The 17,400-nt window shown below is 38.1% G+C and overlaps 1 protein-coding gene across 3 annotated transcripts in view; it reads right to left on the minus strand.

Moving 5' to 3' along the window:
• Window positions 1–1,837: 1,837 nt before the first annotated feature.
• The window catches only part of ARHGEF28 (Rho guanine nucleotide exchange factor 28), a 314,196-nt gene continuing 298,633 nt past the window's right edge, over window positions 1,838–17,400 (minus strand). For all 3 annotated transcript variants that reach the window (XM_034959953.3, XM_063604431.1, XM_008962831.4), the window contains one exon: window positions 1,838–2,981. In XM_034959953.3, coding sequence (XP_034815844.2) covers window positions 2,812–2,981 — 170 coding nt within the window. In that variant the 3' untranslated portion in view covers window positions 1,838–2,811. The remainder of the gene's footprint in view (window positions 2,982–17,400) is intronic.

Here is a 17,400-nt window from a genome sequence, read left to right on the forward strand (position 1 = left end):
AACGAGTTAGTGGCAGATGTGGATCCAGAATCCATACTTTCAATTTCTATGCTCTGCTGCCTCTCAATGAGAGAGATACAGAGGTTGGACATTAACAATCTCAGGTTGGTTCTCAGTTTGAAAGTAGCTCATGTATTCCTAGGTCACAGGAAGAAATACATATTCCTCTCCACTTCTTTGTCACCCCATGATGTAATTATGCTCACATTCTTCACCTTACATAACTCACACACACAGCAAGTCCTCTGTGCCAAGGGCTGTTACCCTTTTCTTAATGAATAGGGCTTCAACTGTGAGTGGGCTGGGAAGTGTTGCACGATTCTAGGAATTATGTAGTCCTGATGAAATGCAGAGTAGCTTGGACTCTAAATGAAATGATGAATAAATTCATGCAGCCTGGAAGGGACGGAGCAAAAATATTGCTTTTCTTTCTAGGACAGATCTCTAAAGGAATGAGTGTTTCCTTTAAGCTCTTAACTTGGTGAGAAAAGTAGGTCCTTTTGGGGAAACCCATTTATGATCCTGAAAAATAGGGTGGTCATCTCTTAAGGTTACTAAATTTGTGCTAGAGTCACTCTGTGACTCTGTCTTGAGACCTTAGTCTGTTTGGGCTACTATAACAAAAGACCATAAACTTGGTGTATTACACACAATAGAAACTTATTATTTCTCACAGTTTGGAGGCCAGGAAGTCCAAGGTCAAGGCACCAGCAGATTCCATGTCTGGTGAGGGCCAACTTCCTGGTTCATAGAAGGTGTCCTCTTGCTGCATCCTCCACATGGCAAAGAGGCAAGAGAGCTCTCTAGTGCCGCTTTTATAAGGGCACTAATCCCATTCATAAGGGCCCCATCCTTATGCTCTACTCACCCCCTAAAGGCCCACCTAATAATCAATGCATTGGTGATTAGGTTTTCAACATACAAACCTGGGGGGATATAAACATTAAGACATTCAGACCATAGCAGGATCTGAGCTCATTACATAGTGGGGACATGGTGAAAAGGAAGAACTTATCAAGAAATGTAGTTATATGCCATTGAAAAGTCATCATATTAAATAAGAGAATTGCCCAGAGGAACCTATGAACATAGGTACTTAAAAAATGCTCTGGCTTTCCCAGAGGAACTGCATGCAGACCTGTTTTGCAGGTCTTGAAAATCCAGAGCTCACACATTTTTAAAGAAAGAAAGAACCCCATGAGGATTTTGAACATCTTAACATATTTTCACTATTTCTATATATAATTTCATGAAGAAAGGAAAGATATTTATAGTTATTGGAGAAAGGATTTAGACTGAAATATCTGCATGCTTTTCATTCAAGAGATATAGGATCCTGGACTAGACTTTATTGAAGAAAGAGGAAAGACAGATATTTCTAGATGTCTTTAGGAATGGGAGATACATGTTGTAATTGAAGAGTTCAGCTTAGAGGTGAAGTGATTGAATAGAAGTTTAATAAGTTATATCCATTCTGTGAAAGGATCAGTCACCGAATTTTTAATGTAATTGTGACAAAAATAGCCAGCAAAAGTCAGAAAAAGACTGCCCCCAAAAGGGGCTTTTTAAAAAATTAGGATTGGACTTGCCTAAGTAAAAATACAATGTAGATATCCAACTTAACAACTTTAAGTAGGGAGAAAAAACTGTTGAGATCCGGGTGATTTTTTTTTTTTTTTCTGTTCCTATCACATCTCACTCCCAGTAGGTGTTGCATTTTTGGATGAATCTAATAGTTTTCCTTTATTTTCACTTTTCACGAGGTGAGATTATATGTGTGTGTGAAATGAATGTTTTACTATGGTCCTACACATAATGTTAAAATTACAAAGTAAAATAATGAGGTAAAAGATATTTATTGACACCAAAATACATACAAGTATTTCTGAACAAGATGAAAATATCTCCTGGTTTCTCACACAGAGACCCATACTACTCGGAAGGCAGGATATGCCAGTTTTCCTTTGTGGAAAAGTGTATCCAGGCAGCAAACTTCATGAGGAGTGGGCACTTTTGTCCTTAAAAAAACTGCAGGGAAGGGTTCTTTCCAGGGAGTGGTAGTTGGTGCTCCAGGTGCTGGCAGGGACAGGACAGCTGATAGAAGTGAGGGCTCTAACAAAGTTCACTATTTACATCAAAATGACTTGATGGGGGCTCTGGGCCTCTGGGCCTTGTTAAAAGATGATGCTGAACCATGTCTTGAAACCCCACCAGCATTAGGCTTAGGTACTAAGCAAGTCCGGACTGTATCCCTAGCTCAGTGACTGACCAATCACAACACGTGCCCAGTTGAATAGTGACTGTAACAGATCACCACTTTTAATGCTCCCAGAAGAAATGAGCACATAAAAACTAGCTGAGAAAAGCCCTTTCCCACATCCTCCTCTGCCTATGTGGGCACTGAGGCAACTGCCCTGACGGTGAAAGTTCACCCCTTGTGAATACCACTCTTTAAATCCAAATTGCTTCATTGAGATCTTAAAAGGAATCTTGAAATCCAGATGATTGGGTAGAAAATGTGACATGGAATTTTACTCTAGAGTCAAAACAACTTTTAAAATAGTCCTGCTTATTCAAGTTAGTTTCTCCTCCAGAAATCTGAAATTAGATTTGATAAGTTAAAGATTATACAAACAGGGTGGCTTTCAATAATTTAATTAGACTCATGCCAAAAAAATGAGCTTGCAGGAAATATTAAATATTATTCTTAAAGCAATTTGGACACAGACAATCACACATACATAAGGAATGGAGACAAAAAGTTTCTCCCAAAAGTGCCAGTGTTTTTTGTTTGGAAAAATGACAACACAATTAGAGGTAAACAATATTTTCTTTGGCTCCATCTCCAGTTTCCCCATCTTGTCTGGTCATTGTCCTTGTCGGTGGATTTAGCTTTGCTTCTGTTATAAACGCCTGCAGTTGAGGGCGGTGTGAATTTGAGTCATGGGGGGTTGGGGACTCAGTGTGGGAGGTGTCCAAATCTGCAAGAAACAGACAGCACAGGTTACAGGAGGCCACCTGAGATGTACAAGGCAGATGTCTTGGCGTTAGAGCTCTCTAAGATTAGGAAATGCAGTGCCCATATAGTCAGCCACAGAATGGCCAAGCCCAATGAGAAAGGAACATAATAGGTGTCAAAATCATTCATCAATATCATTAAGATGTGTTCGATTGTGTGCACAAATGTCTCCTGTGACTAAATATGGGTTACTGTTCATGGGATCTTAAACCGCTGCTATTGCTGAAAAAGGGATGCCCATTTATTTTTTAAAATGGGTGAAAGTCATGGAAATACAGTATATACTCCAGCTATGTGTAAATCAACTATATTTGCATCTGCAGAGCACCTTCCCTCAGAATATCTGTAAGTCAAGAATTGACTTCAAGGCTCAAATAACATATTTGGCACTTTACTGATGTGGGCAAGGGGTGGGGGTAAAAAGTGAAAGAATGAAGGAGACCCTCCAGCCTGACCATTATGCTGTTAATAACAAATCTGTTAATACTACACAAAGTACTCAGCAAGAACAGCCAGGTTCCTAGGGAAAATCAAGCTAGTTTCAGCTCTGACTGGGTTTGATGTTTTCCGGTTACCTAGCAACAGCAGGACACTGTGTATTCTCCCTTTTTCTGATAAAAATCCTCTAATATTATATTTTCAAGGAGAGACAAAAGGGAGGCTTGATTTGAAGAAAGACACTTGCTGCAAACCATTTTCCCTGCACTTGTTCCACTGACCACTCACCCTCAGGCTCAGCCATATGGCAAAATTACAAATAACCAGCTTGTGTTAGAACAAAAACCTAAGTAGGAATGGAAGTCCAGGTGGGAAAGGAGGGCAAATAGCTCTGAGGCCCACCTGCTTATTTTTCAGTCATTAAGAGGCCACATACACCTACTACAAACTTATAAAAATTAAAATTAAAAAAAATTAAAGAACATAAAGAAAAAAAAGAGGCCATTGTAACCCTCGCCACATTTTCTTCAAAGCCTCTATTATTTAGATGGATATACACACGTGCAGACATTCCAATGACACAAATGCTTGTGGCCTTTGCCCTCCTGACAAGGATCTTTGGTTGCTAGAGAAGGTAGTAAGCAAGGCTTGGCAGGAATGAAAGGAAAACTGTCCCCAGAAGCCTCCATCTTTGGGGACATGGTGGCCTTGCCACACCTCATTTCATCCCATCTTCCAATAGGAGGTGGGTCAATGGAGGAGGAGCAGCCAGGGCCACAGGAGCCGATGAAGGTCCCTGGAGGAGCTGCACAAAGGCTGGACTGTGCCTCTGAAGCAAAGGAGGACCCTCAAGGCAGGGGACGGGAGGAAGAGAGGTAGGGAGGCCTGGGGGTGAGGCTGCAACCACAGCTCTGCTCAAAGGCTTAGCCCATCCCTGACCCTTTAGATGCCAATAGGCACAAAGCTTGATTCTACTGCCCCTGATTCTAAATGCTGTACCTCAAATTCCAGGAACTCACTAACAACTGAAAGCATACCTGCAGAAGGTGCCTCTAACTGCCACCATTTACAGAGCACAGGGGTTGTCCCAGGTCTTTTACATTCTTCATCTCTCTAAGTCTCAAAATGCTAAAACCCACAATTTACAGGCTGGGAAACCGAGGCTCAGGCTAGTGAAATTCTGACCCACATCATGCAGCTAGGAAGTGATCTGGATCTACGCTCAGAGGATGGCAACCACGTGATGACTCCTTGCTCTAATGATCAAGACTCTCGTGCTTCTCATTTCTCTTTGTGCTGAAAATGGCTTGGCCATCTTTTCTGAATTAAGAGATCCTCAATGTTTAATACTTTCCCTCCCTTACATACTACATTTTGAAGAGTCACTTGCCAAAAAAAAGAAGAAAGCAAAGGCAAAAAAAAAAAAAAAGACATATTAATGTTAAGCTTCTCAAAACTGACACAGCAATTGTTATAGAACTAGGAACCTCCCTTAATCGGGCGAACAAAAATATTCCCAGGCAATGATTTCCTTGTCAGGGCAACATTACAAATCAACCTGGAATGCTCTGAATCCTATTTTACCACACTGGGAGACAAAGCATGCCTGTGGTCACAACGCGCAGTCACACTTCCAATTCCTTTTCCCAGCCATAGACTGAAGCTATTTCACCTCTAAATACAAATATGAACAGCTAAATTGCTGATGTTTAATTTTATACAACTTCAAAAAATGCCCCCAAATTTCTATCCAGCAGACACTGGCAGACTGAACAGGTCACCAAAGCCACAACAGTCCTGCCTCCTTACCAACAGAAGGGCCAGCCAGGGCACAAAAATTACTACATTGAGGATGAAAAATCATCCAGTGAATGAGGCAGCTGGGAGGTCATTGCTGACACATCTGACAATGCCGGACACACTGGAAGCCCTTAATCTATGTAGGTTTTCTTCATCTGGGGTGTGAAACATGGAGCAAAAAATTCAAAATAGTGATATTTTGAGGTACATGGAAAATCCCCCTAATGGCTTCAAGAGAAGACTTGTTCAAAACAGCCAAATTGAATATATATCAGAAATAATTCTTTTTTAAGTTACATTGTATGCTCTACTTCAAGAAGATAGAGAACCAAGAATGAATGGGGATGGGGATGGGGAGTAGTGTGTGTGTGTGTGTGTGTGTGTGTGTGTGTGTGTGTGGTGTAGTGTAGAAGTTTAATCAGAACTTTTTCAAATAAGAATAAAAATACAGGAGAAACACATTCCTAGGTGAGAGCTTGTTGTGCCCTAAGGTGAACAGCCCATGTTGTAATTCCAGATGTATTACTGGAGGTGGTTGTGGTTGTATGTCACCTGGACGGGAACTCAATTTCCTTCTCCATGTTCCTTCTTGGTTTCTACCTGAACTATGTAGGCAAGGTCAGACAGTCTGTCTTTGAAATTAGAAACCGTTTGGTGATTTCTGATTTTGTTACTCCATTTCAACTCTGAAAGAACCAGCACAGCAATTGTATATTTCTCAAGGCCAGCCACCTTTTTCCACACTTTTTACCCTAGAGAATATGATCATCATATAGAACCCTAAACTGAAAAAACATTTGTTAATATTAAACCTCACTGACTCAGAAAGCAGAATTCTTGCTATATAAAAGTAATCATCCAGTTTCATTTGTGATCGAATTGCCTGTAAATCGATGGACATAAAAATGTAACAACATATTTCTAATAAGCCAGGAAATAGCAATACAATCATAATTTGGTCAACTAAAAATGAATATTATTATAATGAAACAAAACTCAAACTACAAAAAAACCTTTCAGCCAAGTATCTCAACACAATTTTGCCTCTTGACATAAAAGAAATAATTTGATCCCTAACATTATCTCTGGAAACTAAACAGAGCGAGCATTATTAACCTTTAGAGCAAATAAGCTAAAACACATAAAAGCCCCAAAGCCTGACTAAACCAAGTAGAAAAGTGGGATCTTGATTGAGTTTTTTCTGCTACATTACTGAGCTTTTGTTCACAAACTAAAATTTCAGCCTCTGCAGGAAACTTCGATACACACAGTGTGAGGACCACCGTGGGGGGTCTAAGTTAGTCTCCTAACATGGTTTCAAAAAATTACAGGTATCCACATTTTGGCTGGCACCATTCCTTTTCCTTGTGGGTATGTGGGACAGGAAATAGACTGTCAAGAGACACACCTGCAGACAGCACTGATATCCAGAGAAAGTTTCCTAAATCTCCCAATATTTAGCCCTTAGGTGCAACCTGCTGGTTGGAACTTGCATTTATCATTTTTCACACTTTTCTCTGTTTACCCAATACTGACATTTCTAATAGTGAAGAGAAATCAGCCTTCCCTCCATTGGCTCACCATTATCATCATTCTTTTGAGCCAACTGACTAGTTGGCTATTTTCAAGACCAGACTATCATCTCAGTGCATAAAATGCAACTATGTGTCATATTTAAAATGAACAAAGTGGCTGGGCATGGTAGTTCACGCCTGTAATCTCAGCACTTTGCGGAGCCAAGGCAGGAGGATCACTTCAGGCCAGGAGTTTGAGACCAGCCTGGGCAACATAGTGAGACCCTGTCTCTACAAAAAATAAAAATAAAAGTAAAAATAATAAAATGAACAAAGTGCCTCCTAAACTGTGATGTGAATAAAATCTTTTACATCACAAGGTAAAATGTAATCTTAGGCAAGTCATTGCCCCTCTCTGGGCTTCAGCTCATGAAGGAGTGAACTGAAATCATCATTAAGGCCTCTTACACTTCTCATGTTATGTGTGAAATTTTACAGTTGTATTTGGGCTCAGTGATTCACCAAATAATATTCCTGAGGTACAAAAAATGCATTTTTCAATTGCTTTATACTTGAGAAACACAACCAAATTCATTATCTGACGCAGGTATGAAGCGTTGAAATGCAGTATGCAGCATTTCAAAATCATGTTTTTAAAGTAATTGTCACACTTGTCCCAGCACTATATCTTCAGTCTTCCTAAGAACATATATTTGAAGTGAGCCCACACACAATCCTCAAAAGATAGTATTTGCAAAGTTAACTAATGAGCAGAAGACATTGTCCATAATCAAACTCCGCACTTGATCTTCCCTCCTATGAACAGCAAACTTAAGAGTAATTTGTCATAAAGAATAGGTCTGTGACAAGTAGAAAAGGGTTGTCTTACAGTTTAAAAGTAATTAATGTAGGCTTTGCCTTTTTCTGAATTTCCTGCTGAATAGAAAAGCATCATGATAGTGATCATTGTTAAATGAAAGTTTTATTTAAATCTAAATGCACCAGTATCACTTTCATCATAAACATCCACTGTCAAGGTCTGAATTTAGCTCACCAGTGCACCCCATGGCCAGGCACCCAGAAGCCCAGGGCTGCACAAAGCATGTTTAGTCTGCCATTGAGAGCACTGATGACGCGCTGTTCAGTTCTCTCCCTGTCTTATCCCATTCCATCCTCCCCATCAAAGGTCACAAAACAGAACTTCGTGTCTTCTGAGCCTTGGCTCTATTCTTGTTTATTTTAATCATGTGTCTGACTTGTACTTCTTATTACTATATCCCTTGTGCATGTTCCTAAATCCAAAATTCACACTTTCCTAGAATAACTCTACTTAAAAAAAGGCGGGGGGCTTTATCATTACTGTTCCAACTCTGTAAAATAAGTTATATTCCCTATTTAGTGGTTGATTCATATTTACCCTCTGAAACATTTAAAAAATCATTTCCTGATGGCATTACTGGCAATCCCTATGGTTTCTCAGGAGCATTAATGTACAACATTTTTTCTTCTAATGGAAAACATTTATCATACAGAGCTTGAGGTATCTTCAGAGCAAATAAAAATTGGTCTGTGTCCCTAATTTTGCACAACTCAATTTTTTTCCATAGTGAGCCATAGATAGGATGTGAGCCCCTGGCATGACAACCAGTCTGGAGTTTATATCTGAAGCAAACACTCTAAATTAGTATTATAATTCCCTTTTCTATTCTTCATATACCAATACTGCACCTGAAATAAAACAACTGAAGTGTGCTGTGGGGTGGGCGTGTGTTTGTGTATGTATGTGGCATGTATAACACATGTATAAATTTGTGAAGTAAGAGCAAATTGTGTTACAATTTTTTAAGTTGTGATTGTGGGAGTTGAACTTTAATCAGTACTTAACATATTTGGAATAGTCAATATGGGCTATATAAGCAATGCTGAGAAGAAACAGAAATGAAAACAATCCATACAATGAAGATGAGATTATATTAACAGGAGATATGATACAGTACATCAGTCCTCTCTGCTGTCTGAACTTTGATTCACTCTCATGCTCTTCCTTCCCTCAGGAAGAAGGCTACTGTTAGGGAGCCATGGCCTTCACATTACAAGCCCCGTGGGAGTATGGGGCAAACAATTCTACTTTTCCCTCTTCCTTGAGATGCATTTCAAAGTATGTTTCTCTAAACAGGATGCCAATAGATATTGACGATAAAAGAATGCAGTGGTCAAATAAACTGATGAAATTCCGGGTAAATCAAGTTTGTTAATCAACAGATCCCTCAGAACTTTAATAGGCTCATGTGTATTATAAATCTCTCAGAGCAAAAACCAGTATGCAGCATCCCCCAAACTCAGGGAGCCTTTTCTCACAGTGTACCCGACAGCGTTGTGTTCCTTGTAACATAGCTGGAGAATAGTTCATTCAAGAATTAGAAGTCTATTAAAGATTAAGAAAGAGACAATAAATGCTCAAGATGTCAGAACAAATCAGGAGTGAGAAGGTGGAAATAGGTGAGCTTTTCCAAATTCAGAAGCTTCTAAATTCTGCATGTAACATCTATATTACACCCAGGCAATAATTATCAATGGCTATTAAAATCATTAGGAAAAAAGCTGATGTGAAACTTTACAACAGATCAAGCTGACAACATGTGAACCCAAGGATCAATTTTAATAACACAAAAAGAGAAACAGACATTGTGTGCCACGTGATGAGATGCAATTTACAACACCATCTATGTATATTATTTTCATGTCAAAAAATAAAGCCTGCATCTAATCAAATCTGTATTCCCAGTTACCAATTTACAGGAAATATAGGGGCAGAAGAATATTTCAAATGACGCGATGGGAATGCAATCAGGAAAATCCAGAATGTGGGGAATATTTCAGAAAATAATTGAACCTGTCTTTTCCACAGATAAACAACACAGTTCTTATGACTCAAGAGGCATTTAATAAAATAAAAACAAACAAAAAACACAACCCAGACTTTTTAACAATTGTAAAATTTTTTAAAAGCGGCAACAGAACTTTAGATTAAAAGAGACTTAAGAGACATACCAACCAAATGCAATATATGAAATTATTTGGATTCCAATTCAAACAAACTGAGGGGGAAAAAAAACATTTATGAGACAATCCAGAGAAATCCAAATACTGACAGCATGATTTTGAGTAACAACTGTTAATTTTTTTTTAGATGTGATGATCATATTGTGGTTATGTTACAGAAAAAAAAGAGTCCTTATCTTTTAGACAAAGGTATTGAAGTATTTCTGGATGAAATGATAGGATGTCCCGGATTTGCTTTAAGAGAGCCCAATGCAAGAGAAGAGAGAAAAGGCACTGAATTAAGACTGGCTGTGGGCAGACAGGGTTCACTAAACAATTCTCTCTACTTTTGAACAGGTTTGAAAAGTTCTATAACATTTGAAAAGTCCATAGGCTTCCATATATTTGGACTACAATATTATAAAGGGTTCTGTTATTCCAATAGTCTAGCTTCTATATATCTGATATAAATGGAACACTGGGGCAATAAATTAGAAGCCTCTTCTGGATGCCAACTATGTTTAGATCAATTTTAATGCAACTGTATGACAAGTCATTGGCTAGGGCATGTATGGATTTATATCTATTTAGAAAGATACACAAATTGTGTGAACCTACGCTATAAAATGGATAAGGTTCATTTGAGCTTATAGCTACCCATTAAAAAGAAGATAGATTCAGGTATGGGCTTTGCTCTTGCCTAGAAAATCTAATAACATCTCCTATGTAAAACAGAATTCAGGAAATATTTCATTTTATAGCTTCAGTGTATCTGTCCTTTGAAATGAGTTAAGATTTTCTTGGAATTTGGATTTCTATTCTCCAGTCTTTTAAATTTGAGTTCATTTAAAGCTTAAAAAGTAATATGTAAGAAATAGGAAATAAAAGTAGTATAACTAGTCCAAAACTACCAAAGTAAATTTCAGGTCATAATAGTAGTAGGTTTCAACATATATTGTCAAATGAATAAATGAATTAGTGAATACCTAATTTGAAAATTCTAATATAATTAGAGTCATGAGAAATCACTAATTTGGAATTCTTATGTTTAGAAAGGATATTAAAATTAAATTTAGCCTAATCCTTGTCTTCTTAGCAAAAACAAACTGAAAATGTAGTCAAGATAGGATTCCATTGCAGGGCTTCTCCTGGTTGGCCACTAGCATTATTTGACCTTGGGTAATAACTTTACCTGGAACTTCCATTTCCTTATTTGTAAACTTGGGCACTTGAACTAGATAGCAGTCAGCCCTCGACTTTTTCCCACCATGACACTCAGAATGACATTCACTCCCATAGATTTACCCAAATTATAGGCTGTGTCACAGATGAAACAGGCTGTAAATTATTAGCAATTCCTAGGCTAACGTGGTAACTTCAAGCTCTTTACTCCATGAAAAAGTATGTCAGAATGAAGTGAGGGAGAGAACTGTTATTATGAGGAAAACTAGAATTTTCTCTAATTTATAATGATACATATCAAACTTTAGTAGTTTACAAACTTTAGTAGTTTCTCTGTTATTTCCAACATAATACTTGGGCCACTTCTCAATACTGATAAAAATAGATGAAGGTGCACATATGCTTGAACTGAAACATTTCAAGTTTCTTAGAACACTAACCTTCTACATTTTAACACCAAAAGCTTCAACATTTACGTTTGTTTTTAAGGTATTTCAAGGTGATCTATAAATGTAAACAGCCAGGCTGTGGAAAACCTTTAAAATTACAAAAACAACATAATGTATGGAGTACTTACTAAATGCCAGGCATTGTTCTACATATTTTGTATACACCTCTTATTTGATTCAATCCCACACCAATCCAAAATGGTAGGTAAACTATGAAATAGGAAAGCAGGAGTCTAAAATAGAGACAAATCTAACTTGGAGAAAACAACACAACTCAGGAACACAGAAAGCTGAAGAAAACTTCCAAAAACCATAGTTACTATCTTCAAAGAACTATTTAAGAGACATTTCAGCCACAAAACAAGATTCCATAAAATAGCAGCTGTAACAGGAAAAATATCTTGAAAATTTTCAGTATGCTAGCTAGTATTTTTTAAACAATCAATGGAATAGTAGGAGTTAAAGAACAACAACAAAAAAATCCCCCAGAAAATAGAACAAAAATGCGAAGAAATGGAAATAGATGGAAAATGAAACAAACAGAAAAATCAGAGGATATAAAAGGTCCAATTTCCAACCAGCAACAGTTACAGTAAGAAAAAACTGAAGAGAAGCAATTATTTTTTTAAAAAATAGAATATCTCCCAGAACTGAGGGAAATATATCTCTAAAGTGAAAGAGCCTAATAAATAACCAGTAAAAATGACTTTAACGAAAGACCTCACTGAAGCATGTGATAAAATTCAGATAAGGGGACAAAAAAGACAATTCTAAAATTATCCAGAAAGTAAGAACAGGTTACAAACAAAGAACCCGGAATCGGAAAGGCATCAGACTTCTCAATAGCAACCCTGGAAAGTGGAGTCAAACCCTTGGCAACAGGCTGGAGGAAAATAGTTTTGTATTCTAGAATTCTAAGCCCAGACAAATTATTTAAAAAACAAGTGTCAGAGTAGCAAAAATAAAATGAGAAGGACATTTCAGCTAATCTGGAAAAAATTTCCTTTAATCAGACTTTTTCTTAGGGAGGGCCTGGAGATATGTCCAACCAAATAAAGGAAAATACTATAAAGGGGAAGCATGAGACTGAGGGCACAGAGGTTTCAACACAGGAGAGAGAAGGGATGGCCCTGGGTGACCATGCAGAGCAGGCCTGGAGAGCAACAAGTCCATATTGGAACAGAAGTACAGAGGACCCTAAAGGCAAAACTTCCAGGAAAGAAAATGAAGCGGATAGATGTTGACTATATTGAGTATGTGTAAAATAACACTGATAAGTTGAGAGAGGCATAGGAGCTTTGAAAGAAAACATCGCAAAGGAGTAAGGGAGAAGGTATGCAAATAAAAAACAAGGCAGATGGTTAGTCTCAGTAGGATGGAACAGCATAGTCAATCACATTTTGAGTAGTTTCTGCACTTGCAGTTGAGTTTTCTCCACGTAGAAAGAGCTTAGTTCTCACGAATGTCCTTTTCCAATCTTAAAGTGTTCACGTGTCATTGTAAACATGATTTCTCTGAAAACCACTGAAAGTACAAAATATATTAAAGCTATTCCAAAAGAATTAACTTGTCTATATAATTAAGAGTGAACACATTTGAAACTCCAAAATCTGCTGTGAGTCAGAAAAAACTTTTATGAACAGGAAATTCACAGAAGGAGGAATCTAAACAGCCAATAAAAATGAAATGATATTAAATCTCATTGGTAATCAGAAAAGTATGAAAGAACGAGTTACCATTTCATGCCCAGCATATGGGCAAATTTTAGAAGCCTAACAATGCTATGAGCTGGGTAAGATCTGGAGGAACTGGAGTTCTCATATCTTGCTGCTGACAGTTATATTGTACAACAACTTTGGAGCAAAATCAGTCATCGCTGGCAACAGTGAAGACATCCTTACCACTTCTAGGTGTTATATTTGAAATAAACTCTCATTCATGTGACTAAGGAGATGTGCATAAAAAGATGTTTACTGATCTTCACTTCTAATAGGAAAAAATTGGTAAGATCCCGTAAATGCTCCTTAGTAATAAATATACTAAAATTTTTTCATTAAAGTGAAATAATATATAGCAGTTTAAAATGAGCAATTTGTGTCGCATGTATGAATATGAAAAAAACCAAGTTGCAGAAAGTACATATATATTTAAATAGCTATATAAGCGTTAAAAACAAAAAATTATGATATTTTGTTTTTAGATATAAATATGTAGCATTATAAAAATGTAGCGGTAACACAGACACATACTGTGGAAATCATATCCACCAATTTTAAGATATTTGCTAACCCTAAGTAGGAAAAACAAAGGAAAAGATATGGGTAAGGGCCTTTAGCAATATCTGTAACATTTTATTTCTCTAAAAGAGCAAAAAGGCAAAGATCTGAAATAAATATGGCAAAATGGAAACATTTGTTAATTGCATGTCTAATACATAATTTCTATACTTTAAAAATATTCACGATTAAAACTTTCATATTAAAAAATGTATTAATCTACTGCACACAATTGTGTGGTTTTATTTGAATCCTGAGTCAAAAATAAACTGTGAAAAGTATACACACACATAACATTTGTGAAACAACTGGCAATCTAAACATATGACTATATGTTGATATTATGGAATTATTAATTTTTTCTTAGGTGTGATAATGATTTTAAAAAGAGAGCCTTATCTTTTAGAGACAAATACTGAAATGCTTATGGATGAATAAATACTTATAGATACTGTTTAAGATCCGCTTCAAAATAATACAGTATGTATTGGGGGTAGGAGTCTAGAAGAAACACAATTAGGCATAAGTTCCCGATTTTCTGAAGTTGAGTGATCAGAACATGAGTGGCTATTATATTATAATTTTGTATATGTTTAAAATTGTCCATAATACAATCAGGTAGACAAGAAATATGTCAAAGTCAATTTGTAAATAATCAAAACAAATTAAGATAGTCAATCTTGGAGTCTCTGTTAAGAAGTAGGAAATTTTCTCAGGAGGCTGAGGCAGGAGAATGGCATGAACCTGGGAGGCGGATCTTGCAGTGAGCTGAGATCACACCGCTACACTCCAGCATGGGTGACAGAGCGAGACTCCGTCTCAAAATAAATAAATAAATAAAAAGAAGTCGGAACTTTTTCTGAATGCGCTGAATTAAATGACATACAGGTCATCAGCCTCAAGAATAGGGTAGTATTTTCATGACTCTGAATTCCTCTTAAGGCTCTAGAGACCAGGGACTTCTAAGTACCTTGGCAAAAAAGCCAACTTTCTGGGGAACTGCCTGCCTCACAACCCTACCCACACTAAAAGAGTTATGCCTCTCATTTTGCTGAGAGAAGAAAAATCAAATTCATTTCTCTGCCAGCTGAGTGAGGCAGGAAATCAACCTAGGAATTTTAATGCTGCATTTACTTCTTACTGGTTCAGTAGAGGGAAAAACAGCTGTTACAATTCTTAAGCATACAAGATGCAATGTTTTTCTTTGAGCCAGAGAAGAAGGCAAGCAATTAAACCTAACACACCCAAGCTAATTAGTTCTACCTGCTTCTTAATAATTATGTTATTACCAGACTTCTTAAAAATTGGCAACCAATTCTTTTTAATTTTTAATTTTTTTGTTGTTGTTGTTTTTTGAGAAAGAGTAGGACTATGTCACCCAGGCTGGAGTGCAGTGGCGCGATCTCGGCTCACTGCAACCTCCACCTCCCGGGTTCAAGCCATTCTCCTGCCGCAGCCTCCCACGTAGCTGGGATTAAAGGCACCTGCCACCATGACTGGCTAATTTTTGTATTTTTAGTAGAGACGGGGTTTTACCATGTTGGTCAGGCTCTCGAAATCCTGACCTCAAATGAGCTGCTGGCCTCGGCCTCCCAAAGTGTTGGGGGTACTTCTAAGGTCTACAAATGATTGTTTTTTCCTCTTTATCAACTACAAAATTATGAGATGTCAAAGAACTTACAGACCTATTCTGGTTTGAGAAATTGATATTCACAGTATTCAGGAAAACATAAAACTTTTTTCCTTTTAAAAATGAGAAACATTATTTTTTAAATTCTTATTTGTTTGAAATGACATCTGCTAAGAAACCAAACCCTGAAACATCTTTCCGAACCACAGCCACAGCCTTGCGTTTGTCACTCGTAAATGATTATAATCTTAAAAGTACAACCTAACATATAGACTGTATTTCGTTTAGTGCAGATATTAATACCCTCAGGTGTTCTTTTTACATTTAAGTTTGTTATAAGAATAAAGGTCCCTCCTCCATATTTCTAGAAATTAAACTTAAACATTTTTAGGAATTATACAATTATAAAATTAGGCAGTTTGTAAAACAGAAGAAAAATTAGGCCCTTAAAGTACCAAAACAGCAATCAAAAGAGAACATAAAGCCAGGTGTTGTGGCTCGTGCCTATAGTCCCAGCTACTGAGGAGGCTGAGGCAGGGGGATCACTTGAACCCAGGAGTCTCAGGCCAGCCTGGGCAACCTACTAAGACCAAGTCTCATGATAAACTGCTCTATTCCTTTACTCCTTGGAGCCATCTTTCCCTATGGGAGATGACTTTAAATTGTTTTGTGCATACAAATGATATATAGCAATAATCTAGCTTTTGATATCTGTGCTTCCTGACAACATCTGATCTGTAACTAGCACTGGATCCTAAAGAAAGTTTTTTTTTAAGACAGTCTTGTTTTGTCACAAAAACTGGAGTGCAGTGGTATGACCACAGCTTACTGCAGCCTCCCAGGCTCATGTGATCCTCCTGCCTCAGCACCAAGTAGCTAAGACTATAGGCGCACTCCGCCATGCCTGGCTAATTTTTGATTTTTTTTTTCTTTTTTTTTTAATGATGGGGGGGGGTCTCACTATGTTGCCCAAGCTGGTCTTGAACTCCTGGGCTCAAGCAATCCTTCCACGTCAGCCTCCCAAAGTGTTGAGGTTATAGGCATGAGCCACTGCACCTGGCCAAGAAAGCGGCTTCCTTTCAATTGTCCACCAGGTGACATGAATTCCCTAGTTTGTACTAAAGCCTCCTCTTAAGAAGGAGCTATGGCATTACCATGTAATTAACTCCTCTTTAATGGAATCGGCCATCAAGAGCAAGGATCATGAAGACTAGCATCAGCTACTTAGTGGCCAGCAGCCTCAGCTCCTATCAGACTGCTGAGGGCCACTACATACATGTCCCTTAAGAAGCCTATTACCTCACAGAGCAGAAAGACACAGACAAGTAGAATAAAAGCAGAATATCCTGCTAAGTGGCTAATGAACATTGTCCACAGGTGGACACCATCTCAAAGACTCTCCAAAGAGAGCAAGCTTCCAGATGTGGTGGCCAAGGAACACTTCAGAGAGGAGAAAGCACATGAACTGCACCTTGAAAGCTGCCCAGGGTGTCCACAGAAAGAGATGGCTGTGGCTGCATGTGGCAGGCCTTCTGGGTGGAGTCTGTGGCCACTGCAAAGGGGAGAGAATGCAACATGTCACAAAGTAGGGAGAGTTGTCAAGTTTGGCTGAAACGTATTTGTGCAGGTGAACCAAAGGGTAGGGGGGATGAAAAAGGAGGTTTGGGAGGGTCTTGAATGGGAGTGTTGGGAGATTTAACTGCAGGAGGTGAGCTCAGCTATACTGGTGATTGGGACCCTTCTATGGCCTGTGTCAACTTGCACACCTGATTTTACCTGCACATGCTGCCACCCTGAAACGAGAGAGGCAAGTCCAAGAGCACAATAAGAAGGAAGCTATGTCTCTCCTGTTTTTGCCTGCCTATAATCAGCCCACATTTAGCCAATAAAATTTCCATCTCCTTGATGGACAGAGCATTCATTTTTTGTCAGTTAGTAGTAGAGATGTCAGAATGAAAACTGATTTGAACTTCTTATTCATTCATTCTTCAATAAACACTGAATGTCTAGCATGTGCCCTGCCCTGGGCTGGACACCAGGAAAATCACGT

This window comes from Pan paniscus, chromosome 4, assembly GCF_029289425.2.
Source record: "Pan paniscus chromosome 4, NHGRI_mPanPan1-v2.0_pri, whole genome shotgun sequence".
Classification (NCBI taxonomy): Eukaryota; Metazoa; Chordata; class Mammalia; order Primates; family Hominidae; genus Pan; species Pan paniscus.